This window comes from Myxocyprinus asiaticus, chromosome 12, assembly GCF_019703515.2.
Source record: "Myxocyprinus asiaticus isolate MX2 ecotype Aquarium Trade chromosome 12, UBuf_Myxa_2, whole genome shotgun sequence".
NCBI lineage: Eukaryota > Metazoa > Chordata > Actinopteri > Cypriniformes > Catostomidae > Myxocyprinus > Myxocyprinus asiaticus.
The window spans coordinates 22,198,108-22,212,492 of record NC_059355.1 but is presented as its reverse complement, the minus strand read 5'-3'; the positions used below and the strand labels follow the sequence as shown (position 1 = coordinate 22,212,492).

Below are 14,385 nucleotides of genomic sequence, written 5' to 3'. Positions count from 1 at the left end.
GCGATGTCTTTCATAAAATCAATGGACTGAGGAAGTAATGGTGTGTTTCTCACATTGCAGCCAAGTGAGCTTGACTCACTGAACATTCACTTGACCGTCCGAGGAAGCTAGACACCTTTTTTTGTTTCTTTTTGTGCTGGATCTGCCTAGCAGCAGGAGTCTGTTTTGTGGAATAACACTCCTTCAAGAAACTTTTGCATCGACAGAGGGTCGCTTTGCACTGAAGTTCCCGGCCAGATTGAGAATAGATGCTAAGGATGGCCATAGAGTGTTTACTTGTCCCCAACATGTGATATCCTTCATGGGGTCTTAAAAAGTCCATTAAAAAGAGTCATTGTGTGGCGCTCGCTTTGCAGCCTAGTGGACCTGACTCACTGAAAATTCACCTGACCATCCGAGGAAACTTGGTGCCTGTTTTGTTTCTTTTTGTGCTTGTTCTGCCTAGCAGCTGGAGTTTGTTTTGTGGAATAACACTCCTTCGGGACAGTTGTGGATGAAACTGCACGTTCCTTGTGTTTATGCCTCCTATTGGCTGGAGTTTGTTTTTTGGAGTATTTTTTGCAGGACATTGGAAGAATTTGGTCATCTGCTGGTTCCGATAACGGCTGGAGCTTGTTTTGTGGAGGAACACACCTTCAGGATAGTTTTGTGAATGAATCTATATGTTCTTTGTGCTTATTCTGCCTATTGGCTGGAGTTTGTTTTATAAATTATTTTCTGTTATGTAATTCTGTCTTTTTGTTTTTGTATAGAAACACCGGACTTGAGCAATCTGACAGCAAAGTTGTCGTGGGGGTTCTCGTAGGCGTACATGGACTGTTTGAGTTTATAGAGGGATGGACGCCAGTTGGTGCTGTCGTGCGTGGGGTTAATGCGCACATTTTTCTTTTCTCTGTTTGTTTGGTTCGGGGGGAAGTTTGGGGTTTGACTGTTGCACTAATGTTGGAATGTGGTCTTTATCATTTTATTTTTGACACACAATCTATTTTTTCTCATATGTCAAAATGTCAAATGTTAATATGAGTGGATTGTTTCTCTCCACGTGGAATGTGAATGGGTTGGGGCACCCCATAAAAAGAAGGAAGGCTATTTCTTTTCTTAAACAAAAGAAATTTGATATAGTGTTTCTTCAAGAAATGCATCTTTCCCCGCAGGAAGATGAAAAATGTGGGAAGATATGGGGTGGACGTGTTTTCTTTAGTGCTGGCTCAAGTAAGAGCAGGGGAGTCATTACATTGATAAGTAAACATCTACAGTTCAAATGTCTCAAACAGATTAAAGATCAATTAGGAAGAGTCATTATTGTTTTAGCAGAAATTCAGGGGCAAAGGTTGATTTTGGCTAATATTTACACACCTAACGCTGATGATCAGGGCTTTTTTTTATAGATCCTGAAGGGATGTTGCAAGCCACTGGCACCCCTCATGATATAATATTGGGAGGAGACTTTAATCTATTGATGGATTCAGTCCTTGATCATAGTGAAGCAAAAGCGTGTAAGCCCCCTAGAGCAACACTGATGCGTCACAGGATGTGTAAAAATATTGGTCCTACAGATATTTGGAGACTTTTAAACCCATCTGGTAGGGACTATATATTTTTTTCATCAGTCCATAAGATTTATTCTAGAATATATATATATATATTTTTTGTTTTTTTGATGGATCATGCCCTGGTGAGTTTAGAGGTGTTGCCACATATGGAGAAAAATAAATCTTTTATGGCACTTTAATGTATCCCTTTGCAAAATCCTGATTTCCAACAAATGTTAAAGGCTGAAATCAATGTTTATTTGGAGACCAACTGGTCCTCAGTATCCTCTGTGGGCTTGGCTTGGGAGGCACTTAAGGTGGTTCTTAGGGGTCGGATCATACAGTATGCCTCATTCATCAAAAAATCCAAAGCACGAGAACTCGTGGAATTGGAAGGGAATATTAAAAGTGCCGAGACAGAGCTGAAGTGCTGAGGGTCGCATGATTGCCTCAGAGAATTGACCCAACTGAAATACATATATAATACTATTTTGTCACAGAAGGTGGAGTTTTGGTTATTCAGGGCAAGACAGTCATACTTTGAGTCGGGGGACAAAGCAGGGAAGCTTTTGGCTAGATATAAAGCAGAGAGAGTCTTTTTATTACTATTCCCTCAGTGAAATCTGCTGGTGGTGAAATTTTTACCTTGGCCATTGATATTAATAATGCTTTTAAAGAATTCTTTCTTGATCTCTATAGTTCCACGTCTTCTTCTACTGATGAGGATATTAGACATTTTGTGGAACCATTAGAACCCCCTAAACTGATTGACTGAGCCAGAATCTCTTGATTCTGAGATAACCTTGGAGGAGCTTGGTGAGATAATTAAGGCCCTGCCTACAGGCAAGGCTCTGGGGCTAGATGGCTTTGCCGCTGAGTTTTTTAGATCTTATGCTACAGAACTGGCTCCACTTTTGTTAGAAGTTTATATGGAATCATTAAAGAATGGAAAGCTTCCACAAACCATGACACAAACCCGGATCAGTCTGATTCTTAAAAAAGACAAAGATCCAATTTCCCTGATCCAGCTAGACATTAAAATATTGTCAATAAATTTGGCTAACTGATTAAGTAAAGTTATGACATCTCTTATACATATAGATAAGGTGGGGTTTATTCTGAGCCGCAGCTCTTCTGATAACATTAGGCATCTCATCAATATTATGTGGTCAGTGGCGAATGATCAGACTCCGGTCACGGCCATCTCACTTGACGCTGAAAAGGCGTTTGATATGGTAGAATGGGATTATCTTTTTAAGATTTTGGAAATATACGGGTTCAGGAATACTTTTATTGCATGGATTAAGTTACTTTATAGACACCCGGTAGCGGCGGTACAAACAAATTGATTAATTTCAGATTATTTTACTCTGGATAGGGACACCCGGCAGTGTTGCCCTCTTTCCCATTATTGTTCTGTCTTGCCCTGGAACCATTAGCAGCTGCGATAAGAAGGGAAGATGATTTTCCAGGGGTGGTGGCAGGAGGTGTGGCGCATTAGCTTTTTCTTTACCCAGATGATATTTTATTATTCGTCTCCGACCCCACTAGATCTATGCCTTGCCTCCACAGAATTATTAATTTTAAATTCTCAGGATACAGAGTTAATTGGTCTAAATCCGAAGCTTTGGCTCTGACAGTGTACTGCCCAGTAACGGCTTTCCAGCCCAATGTTTTTTGGAGGCGTGTTAAGATCCAGGGGATTTGGTTGAGGTTCAGAGTTTTGTATGTGACGTCTTGGGCACTCAGGTTTCGTTTTGCCCCAGAATCTGTATTTTGGGAGATGAGGCGGTCATCAATGTGTGGAATAAACATATGGAGGATTGGGTCCTCAGACAGGTGATTTTGAGGGGTTGGAAGTCAGCTGGAGTGCCCCCATTTCAGGAGTGGTGCTTGGAGATGGGGAGGGTGGCGGCTTTAGAAGAAGAGTCAGGGGTGGTAGTGGGTGTGTAAAGTTGATTCCATGCATTTATGTTTTGCTTTTCTGTATTTGAATAAAAATGTTAATCACAAAAAACATTGTGTTATTTAACTGGAACGATTCTCATTAATGCTGCGAGTCAATGAACTAGGTGCAATAGTGCCAACATGATGCAAGGAAGAGAACAAATCAGTCAAGGTCAAATTAAGTCATTTTTGGTGACATTTCACTTTGACAATACCCTGCCATATCCCTGTATATTACACACTCCATCATTATAGCAAATACCGTCACAAAGCAGACTGTTGGTATATTGTATATACGGGTCCCTTTATCACTGTCAAGTCTTTTCCTTGTCCTCCTTTCTCCCTTTTTCCTGCTCTCTTAATCTCCCCTCTTTCTGTACGGGAAGGGGAGGCCTTAGAGAAAGTTTAATTGAAAAAAAATAAAAAAAATGCTATCCAGCACTGGAAAGCTGGTCTTTTTCCACCACTCTGATGCATCTATGGGCCCTTTGTCCCACATCTCTAATGAACCACACACACTGTCAAACCAAACCACACTGAATAGACAGTAAACATACACGCAAATACACATACGCTATACTGCCACATATTAAGAGACTCCAGATGAAGTAATGTGCCACAATGCAAGAAATACAGGAACTCTGTGGTTGGTGATCAACTCTGAGTGACTTACACACACAAGCATATCCATACTTATAGAAACTCAGACACGTCCAATCTCCCATTATATGCACCACTCACAGCAAAATGCTCTCCAGAAATCTAGGCCTTTATTTACAATGGCCCTTAAAATTATTCTGACACTTTTGGACACTTATAGGAATACTTCACCCAAAACATTTGACCCGCAAAGGAAATGAATGTGTGAGGCCAAAAAACAGAGCAATTTTGGGGGGAATTTGTCTTTTAAATCAATAAATCAGACACAATGCCGAAAACACACAAACAGTAATTAAGGGGTGACACCACAGTACATCCACAATACAGTACACACTGCTTGCACACCCACAACCACACAAACACAGACAGGTATGAATAGGTGGGGCTAAAACAAATAAAAAAATGTACTGAATTTGTCAAATCAAATAAATAAATCAGCCACAATGCAGACCACACACACACACACAGAAATGAACAGGTGGCATTACAGTACATCCACAATACAGAACACACCGCTCGAACAAACACATACACACACACACACACACACACACTCTCATACTTTTATGAGGTATGAACTTGAAAAAGTGTAGGTCTTCACTGAATTGAAAATAACATAACATGAGCTTATGTTATATGAAAATGGATGGTATAATTTAGTAATTTAGAGGTAAATAAGGCCTAAATACCATAAAATCCCCCCAAAATGCATAAATGTAGCATTTTCATCTTATTGAAGATAGTTATATTTTATATATATATATATATATAAAGTATAACACTCAAGGTATTCCGGGTCCAATTTGACCTGCGAACACTATGAGTGTGACTCCAAGATGAACACTACACAAGGGTTAAGTTCTTTTTTACTATAAATCTCCACTTTCACATTTTTCTTCTTTTGTTTTTGGCAAATTCATATTCTTCATGCATATCGCCACCTACTGGGCAGGGAAGAGAATTTATAGTAAAAAAGACTTTAATATTGACCCTTTTCTCACCCACACCTATCATATAATTTCTGAAGACATGGATTTAACCCCTGCAGTCATATGGATTACTTTTATGCTGCCTTTATATGCTTTTTGGAGCTTCACAGTTCTAGTCACCATTCACTTGCATTGCATGGACCAACAGAGCTGAGATATTCTTCTAAAAATCTTTGTGTTTTGCAGAAGAAAGAAAGTCATACACATCTGGGATGGCATGAGGGTGAGTAAACGATAAGAGAATTTAAATTTTGGGGTGAACTGTTCCTTTAAGTCACATTTAAAAATTATTGAATTGTGTTTGATAACAAAAAATCGAACCGAGTGTTATCTGGAAACAAATAATGGTAAATATTTACTCAGAACTAACTTCAGTTTGCTTTGCAAACTTCTGTTTTTAAATTTTCTGCATAAAAACTGTGCTTATGCAATCTTTCTTTAAAAGAATTCCTCATGGTTTGATATTTTGTTATATAATGCAAAGACAATCATACATTTTTAAGTGTCAATGTACTATCTGGGGCCATTTTACAGTATATCTCTATGATATTGCTATGTGATCTTTACCTTGATGCCCTGGATTGGGTTCCACAGGTGTGTTGTCAGAGATGACCACCATTGGTTTCGTGAAGGTCTTAGTGTTCATCATCATGAGGAGGATGTTTTCTAAACTGAGGGAAGTGCAGGCTTCATCCGGTAACATACACTACAAAGAGGGAGACAGAAATGTGAGAACAATATCCATGTGTAATATTTGCCATTTGGGCACCACAATCCTCAAAAAACAGCAACTTCACTCATGAGTAGGCTCAGATGGAACTAGCATACTTTTTTTTAATTTAAAGGGAAAATCTGTGGAATTCTGTGAAATGCATTTAAACGTGGTAAAATGTGTTACATGGAGCTGAGAGTACTAATGTATGATCTTATTGGTAGCTGAAATAATTATGAAATTAGCCTAAATATTTAATAAACGAAAGCGGGGAATGCGTAGAACTTTATGAATGATGGATGTCCAAAATTCAGTTGAAATCCACAGAGCTTTCTGTGAAGTTCTGCATGCACAGAAGAGCTCACTATAACAAACAAAATAAGTTTACAACTGCGGGAGGCCTGATTTTGATGTTCATTGTAGCTTGGCAAAAATACAACACAGATATTCTACATGCATAAATGTGCTGTTAATTGGCATTCTGTTGAATCTTTTGGCATAAGCAAAGATTAGTGCATACTACAAGCTATTGAAACCATCCCGTTTGTTGCAGCCGTTGTGCCTGTGCGAACTAAGCGAACTCTCTGAAGTGAAGGCACATATAATTTAATACACAGTTTACTCTGTTTGACGTGTCACATCTCTGATCCTCATCCAGATTACAACTGCACTGTAAACACTCCTGACCGAATGCTGGTGAGCCATAAACACAACCTTAATGTGCAATATCATGATTAGAGAGGCCGAAAATGCAAGAGATTAAAAATGATTATGGCTAGAAGTGAGGGAGGAAGGAAAAATTGAAAAAAGACAGTGAAGGACTGAAATTTGTTTTTCTCCATGGATTGTAACCGAAGTAACCTCTCTGAGATTTATGCATCCTGAGCTCACAGAGAACTGATGCTGGCAGTCACTGCCAAGCAACCAGTACCAAGGCTATGACTCGAAAAGAAACCCTGTAGGGTGGATAGCTAAGTCAAACAGGCTACATTATATAAATTAATTAAACGTGTGTTCATGTTATCTATACAATAAAACAACTACTTTGAACTTAGATATGTGTAGGGGTCAGTACGTTATCTGCATTCCTGTGCTCTGACTTAAAGAGATATCTGATAACCGCATGCAGCCTAAAATCGATTAAATGTATACAATACAGCTGATTTTAATAATATAAATAATGCTGATAATGCAGCTGATTGATGTTGAATCTGATTGTATGAAAGCTATTACACCTACAGCCTTATTTGAGTTTAAATTCAGACAGTTATATTGTCATTGCAGGGGCATGTCCAATATAAATAACTTTTTAAACAATACAAAGATAATAAGTAAGAAATTAGACAGAAATGACTATAATGATGGCTTAGGTGAAGAAAATGTTAAATTTTGGTAGGTAAAAAAATAGTACGTTTTGCCTCCGCCCCTCATGCCCTGGACCCAGGAGGGGAGTGGGTAAGGCTGCCAGACCGTGCCCATTATACCTGGACCTAATCCTCTCTTCACTCCCCTTTTTCACATATCCCTCATTGCACCGCAAGGACACCAGATTCCCCTTTGTTTTGGACACTATCCCCATGGACACTTTATTTTCCCCCATTTTTGAACTTTTATGTTCTTTAGTATTTAAAATAAACGCCTCTCCGAGGGCTGACGCCACACCCACTGTGTCTGTCTCTTGCTCACCCTGCCACAGAAACGTTTTCTCCTCCCTTTTAAAAGTTGATAATTGTATTTATTTTGTTATCCCAAATGTACATGATTATATGGTTAATTGCATTTAATTGTTACTATTTATCATTGACCCTTTCAGAACAGACCAGTAATATTTGGGTCGTAACCCATCAGTTGAGAACCACTGTGTTATATGACAGTTTGTACCTCTGGCAGGTTTATCTGCTTGTCATTTCTCCTGGAGCAGAGGGACATCTCACAGTGCAGGAAGAGCAATGACACGTTGAACTTTGACCTGTAGGTGAAACTGAAGCGTTTTCGGTCCGTCTGAGCATGAGGGATGGGGAAGTCGTCTCTGTTAGGGTAATACAACACAGAGTCGTCTTTGGGACAGATGTTCTCGATGACGACATATTCTGATGGCACGAGAGGATTGGAGTCTGGAGAGATGAAGCAGGTGTGGATCATGAAGCCAAGGTTTGGGTCTGCTTTAGTGGCTGATATCTGTAGAGAAAGATCACATGTATCTGTTAACCCTTTTAGACTCAAATGTTCACACAAATTTATTGGCTTGAATAAGTAACAAACCATCAAACTAAAATTTATGTATGGATTATGTAGGCTAGGAGCTCAAGGGCCAAATCTGAAGTGGTTTATCCTTTAAGTGGCTCTAAAAGTTTGTTGTTTGGTTGGGGCGACGTATCACATTGCATTCCGTGTAAGCTATTTTGGTGCTTCATTACTTATGTAGTAGGAGACTGAAAAGTCTTTCAAAGTTGTGTAACATACAGAGCATAATGATTTGATGTGTAACACCACATGTACCACCTTTTTTTTTTTTTTACTAAGATCATCTCTAATAATGCTTACCTCTATTGTTGCTATGTGATTTGTAACTCTTATTTCCATGCACACATCTGACCTATATGCATAGTGATTGCTGTGATATGCATAATGGAAAAGTTGTTCTTATTAAATTATAATACTTTATAGTTGTAGCCATTTTTTTATAAATTCAACATGCTACCTTCAATAATACAGGAATGTGTGCATAAATCAACCTAGTTCAGCTGGTAAGCAGGTTTTGGAAACTCCGACAGTAACTGTGCACCAAATGACCAAAATTCGGCCATGCAACTCTATGTGGCGCAAGCTGATATGTTCTTTGACTTTTATCTGTTAGCCAATTGGCTCGCTCACATGTGACATGTTAAGCCAATTGGCTCGCATGGTGTAAGCTGATTTGGAGGCTTGTTATCTGGTAGCCAATCAACTTGAGTCTCTCTCTTTGTCTAACATTTAAATGGCTCAGTTTTGCTGATAAACTGGTTTCTTTGCAGCGCTCTGCAAGAGTTTTTCTCTGAAAAACTATTTGCTCAGGTGGTTTGCTGGGGCTTTTCTTCTATCAGTGTGTACACTAAGGTCTGCTTTTGACCATGACACATAGAAGCACGTGTTTAACAAGGTAAGCCTTAACCAAATCTGACTGGCACTAGTGATGGCAGAAACAAAGCTTTCCGAAACTTCGAGACAATTGAACAACTTGCTTCGGAAAATGATTTACACATTGTCCCAGGTGTGTAAATGCAGTGGAAAGAATCGTGTCAAAAGCAGCTACAATGACACAATGCACTGGAAATAATTTTCTGCCATGCATTTTTCATATATTTTTATAGTAATCTACAATATCCTGGAATAAACAGATCTGAATCTCTGCAGAATATGTAGACCTTCATATTTAAGTTGGCCTTTTTATGATTACTGTTTTAAGATTATTTTAAATACCAAACAATTCTTATAGTTTTTTTTTTTTTATTCTAAAACAACACTTTTTTTTGTATACACTACTTGTCAAAAGTTTTGAAACACTTGACTGAAATGTTTCTCATGATCTTAAAAATATTTTGATCTGAAGGCATATGCTTAATTGTAGACAAAAATATAATTGTGCCACCATATTAATTTATTTCATTATAAAACTCAAATTTAATTAAACAAAAAAAAGTTTTTGAAATTGATGACTTGGACCAAATAATAAAGAAAAACAGCCAATAATTGCCCAACATAGATGGGAACTCCTTCAATACTGTTTAAAAAGCATCCCAGGGTGATACCTCAAGAAGTTGGTTGAGAAAATGTCAAGAGTACATGTCTGTAAATTCTAGGCAAAGGGTGACTACTTTGAAGATGCTAAAATATAACACAGTTTTGATTTATTTTGGATTTTGTTTAGTCACAACATAATTCCCATAGTTCCATTTCTATTATTCTATTGTTTTGATGACTTTACTATTATTCTAAAATGTGAAGAAAAAAAAAATTATAATAAAGAATGAGTAAGTGTTTCAAAACTCTTGACCGGTAGTGTATATACAAATTGTAAAAATATTCATGCTTAAACAGAGCATGAATATGATGATTCAAATGATTCATAAATGTTTCATGAAGCTTTCGAAAGCAACCATCACTAGCTGGCAAACATCACTATCTTAGGTCATAAGATTAAATAAATCCACATATGGCTAGACTAAGTCACTAGTTAAATAATCTCTGGGCTTTCCTGGCTCAGGTACACATTATGAGTTAGGTCACAAGAGTCTAAGCTATTCGGCTAAGCAGGCCAAGGAACACATAGAAATTTAGGTCATTAGAGTTATTTCATTGGCCTATGGCCAAGGCAGACCTAGCTAGCACACACTCGGTGCACATGGCTTTTCGGATCAGCAGAAGTACACAAGACTTGGCAATAGATCTGCTTGGTTGGGGGGATGTGTTTTTGTGTTTATGTGTTATGCGTTCCCTATCGAAGTCACTCGAGCTGCGTAATCGCTATGGGGACACGTCCCGTGTCACGTGGTCTGAAACCCTTATACAATCACGCCAATTTATTGGCTGATGGCGCTTAAGCAACGCCCCCAGGAAGCTACGTCACAAGCTCCACAAAGGCGCTTGCTTCGCGCCATCACGTCAGATTTTCTGTTCTTCAGTGCACGATTTTGTCTAAGCCCGTGTTTGTACCAACGACTCACGGGCGTTGGATCATTATTCTCCATTTTGAGTGGAAAACATGTAAGGATGTTGTTATACAGTGTAGAATTTTTCAGAGCAAATTTTAATGTATGTTTTTCTAAACATTGCAAGGATCTGAGATAGCAGCGCTTTTCGAGGCTCGTAATTTCTCGCCATGAGGCTTTCTCCCCATCCGCTCCAGTTCCACGGCCTCGAGATTTGGAGCTCCATGTGCTGAAGCTGTTTGGGGTTTTTGGCTCTGTGTCTGAGAGGTTGGAGTGTGAATGGACACCAGTTTCTTCCTTGTGTTCGTCACACTCCCCCTGAGCAAAAGCGCAAGCCTCATCGGAAATGCTCTGAGGCCTAGCTCGGCGGCCATTTTCTGACGAACAAAGCATGCAAAAGAGTTACCATGCATGTCTTGAGCCATCGCAATTACAAAACGCTGTATAATTAATTAGTCGTTGGAAGGTAAGGAACAATTTGCCCCTTGTCCTTATTGTCTTTTTCTGTGTCATTCTGGGAGAATGCACATGCATAAGGCAATAGAGGAGCGGCCTCTGCCTTCTCTTTCTCCCCTCCCCATTCGAAGCGCACTGCTCACAGTGGAGGGGATCATGCAGAGACCGGTGAGTCTGGCCGCAGAGCGAGGGGTTGGAATAAGATAATATTCCCCAGCGGAGTGATGGCAAACCAACACATGAGTGCTTCGTCAGTGCCATAATTCTTTCAGATTTCTATCATGAGATGCAAGGTATTTTTACTCATTTTATTTATCTTTCGCCCATTCAAGTATCACTCTGGCGTTCCGGCGAGACAAGAAATGCGCACTGCTATCTCTGCTCGATTTTTTGATGCCAGCATAGATGTCGCTCCTTCCAGTCAGCTGTTGGATCTACACACAATTGTTTTGAAGCCCAACCAAGCACATAGTGTAAGACAATGACTTTCAACTAATATTGACTCCGTTTATAATTTCCCTCGTGTTCCCCCCGCGGTTTGCGCTGGGGAACGAGTTGGTAAAGGTGATGCTTTTGTTCCACGAGGATGATTCGCATGATCCGGGTACTACAAGTTGTTCCCCCATTAAATGCTGGGACCAGTTTAGTGTCTAACCCATTTCTTCAATAAACTAATTTAGCTCAGTTTTCCCATGTAAATTATGCTGGCGAACAAGCGTTGAATATTTTCAGCTTGAGTTTTGCCTCTGCCTCCATGAATAAGAGTCTCGGGGCATGCATAATATAACTCAATGTACGATAAAAATAGATCTACACACCTATGGGCTTTTTTAGACAGAATGCGGTTTTTACAGCCGTTATTTCCTGGTCCCGAAATAGGACGGCGGCTTGCGTCCCATTCTGGATCTGACGCGCTTGAATTCCAAGCTGATGAAATGTCAATTCAGGATGCTAACACAAAAATACATAATGTCACAAGTGCAGCCGGGGGACTGGTTTGTGACAATAGATTTGAAGGGTGCTTACTTCCATATTCTGATTGCACCGAGGCGCAAGTGCTTTCTCAGATTTGCTTTCGGGGGCAAAGCGTATCAATTTTGCATCCTTCTATTCAGACTTGCATTGGCACCACGCACTTTCACAAAATTCATGGATGCGGATTTGACGCCTTGAGGGTTCAGGGCATCCGCGTTTTTAATTATTTCGATGATTGGTTGGTGCTAGCCCACATGGAGACTTTGGCTGCCCAACATTGAGATGTCATTCTCAGCCACTTGAATAATCTTAATGTTCTGTTGTCAAGGCAACAGACTCTGTTTCTAGGGGTGGAGCTAGATTCGTGGTCGATGCAGGCGCGTCTGTCTCCAGCTCGCGTTCTGTCATTCCGCCGGTGTCAAGCAATGTCCAAAGTGGGACGTGTTTTCCCTACGAGAAAATTTCACAGGCTTTTGGGGATCATGATCGTGGCTTCTGCTGTCACTCATTTTATGCGAGACATTTTCAGTGCTGGATGAACTCCATAAAGGGATTTCAACCACTGACGCATGCATTTCATCCCTTCAAAGTGACACATGGGTGCTACCGAACACTGTTACCATGGAAACGGACACACCTTCTGATGTTGGGCATTCCGTTGGGACAGGTGTGCCACCACAGAGTTATAACGACAGATGCCTCCTCCTAGGGTTGGGGCAATGTATACAAGGACCGTCCAGCCTATGGGATTTGGACGGACCAGCAGCAATATTGCCACATAACCTGTCTGGCGTTAGAATATTTCCGTCCAGAGATTCAGGGCAGCCATATCCTTATCCGGTCGGACAACAGGACAGTGGTGTCCTACATCAATCACCTTATGCCATACTGAGGCAATGTGCTGTCTCTACGAGCCGAACATGTCCTGGGTCAATTGAATTTGGGGGCGGATCTCCTGTCCAGACAGGGTTTGATGCCTGGAGAATGGACATTACATCCTCAGATTGTGAAATAAATCTAGAGAAGGTCCGGCAGAGCAGAAGTGGACTTGTTCACCTCAAGCGAGACGTCATACTGACCCCTCTGGTTTTCCCCCTCACCCCTGGCACCGCCGGGAACATCGATGCGTTGGCGCATCAGTGGCCAACAACACATCTTTACGCGTTTCCTCCGATCAGTCTGCTGTGCTGCAGAGAGTTTGGGAGGATCTGTTAGTGGCGCCATACTGGCCATCTCAAGTATGGTTTTCAACCATGTTGTCTCAGGCTTGGGGCAGTATTTGGCACCCCGAACAGACTTATGGAAGTTAAGGGTATGGCCCCTCAACAGGGTGCTCTATTGAATGATGGTTTATCACCTGCGGTGGTTGATACCATTCTGAATGCTAGAGCTCCATCAGCCAGGAAGCTTTATAAGTTTAAGTGGCATATTTTTGCTTCTTGGTGTACGGCGCGAAGCGAAGATCCAATTCACTGCCCTGTCAGTACAGTGTTGGAATTTTTGCAAGAGCGTTTTGGAGCCGGGGTTGCCCCAGCAACGCTTAAAGTGTATGTTGCTACTATAGCGACTGAGCGTGCGCTTGTTAATGGAGTTTCTAATGGCAGACATTCTCTTGTCTCGCGTTTTATGCGCAACGTACGCAGGCTTAGACCTGTGTCCTGTCCGCGTTCCCTTATGGGATTTATCTGTTGTTTTAGAAGTGCTCTCAGGAGCTTCGTTTGAGCCCTTGGCAACAGTTACTGATAAATTTCTGACTCTGGCCCTGCTGGCGGCACTGGCATTGTTTAAAAGGGTTGGTGATCTGCATGCCCTGTCGATCAGTCCCTTTTGTATGGATTTTGCACCAGGGTATTCAAGGGTTGTGTTAAGACCTCGCTTGGGCTATTTTCCCAAGTTCATGTCTACATCCTTTCGTTCGCAGACTATACATTTTCAGTCTTTCTATCCTCCCCCATTTGAGTCGGAGGAGCATGAAAGATTACATATGCTTTGCCCAGTTAGGGCACTGTGAGTTTATGTTGACCGCACTAGCCAGTGGTGTAAGTCGGAGCAGTTGTTTGTGTGCTTTGGTGGCCACAACAGAGGTGTTTTGGTGTCCAAGTCTCATTGGCTCATCGATGAAATTTCGAGTACTTATGAAGCACGTGGTTTACCTTTGTATTCGAGCCCATTCTATGAGCAGCATTGCATCCTCATGGGCTTTGGCTAGAGGTGCATCGTTGGAAGACATTTGTATGGCGGCAGGGTGGTCCTTTGTGCATACATTTGTGAGATTTTATAATCTGGATGAGGGTTTGACTCCTGCTTCCCACATTCTCTCTGTCAGAACAGGAGTAAGCTCATAATTTTCTCTGTTTAGTCAGACACTTTAGCTCGCTTGTGCACTGCTACATGTTTGCCATACAGGCATGGACAGTTGGCAGCTT

General features: G+C 40.8%; 1 protein-coding gene across 4 annotated transcripts in view; it reads right to left on the bottom strand.

Annotated features, from left to right (window-relative positions):
* The window catches only part of LOC127449630 (transforming growth factor beta receptor type 3-like), a 228,145-nt gene that overhangs the window by 16,941 nt on the left and 196,819 nt on the right, over nt 1–14,385 (bottom strand). For all 4 annotated transcript variants that reach the window (XM_051713153.1, XM_051713152.1, XM_051713154.1 and 1 more), the window contains 2 exons: nt 7,722–8,018; nt 5,696–5,834 (listed from right to left, as the gene is read on the bottom strand). In XM_051713153.1, coding sequence (XP_051569113.1) covers nt 5,696–5,834; nt 7,722–8,018 — 436 coding nt within the window. The remainder of the gene's footprint in view (nt 1–5,695; nt 5,835–7,721; nt 8,019–14,385) is intronic.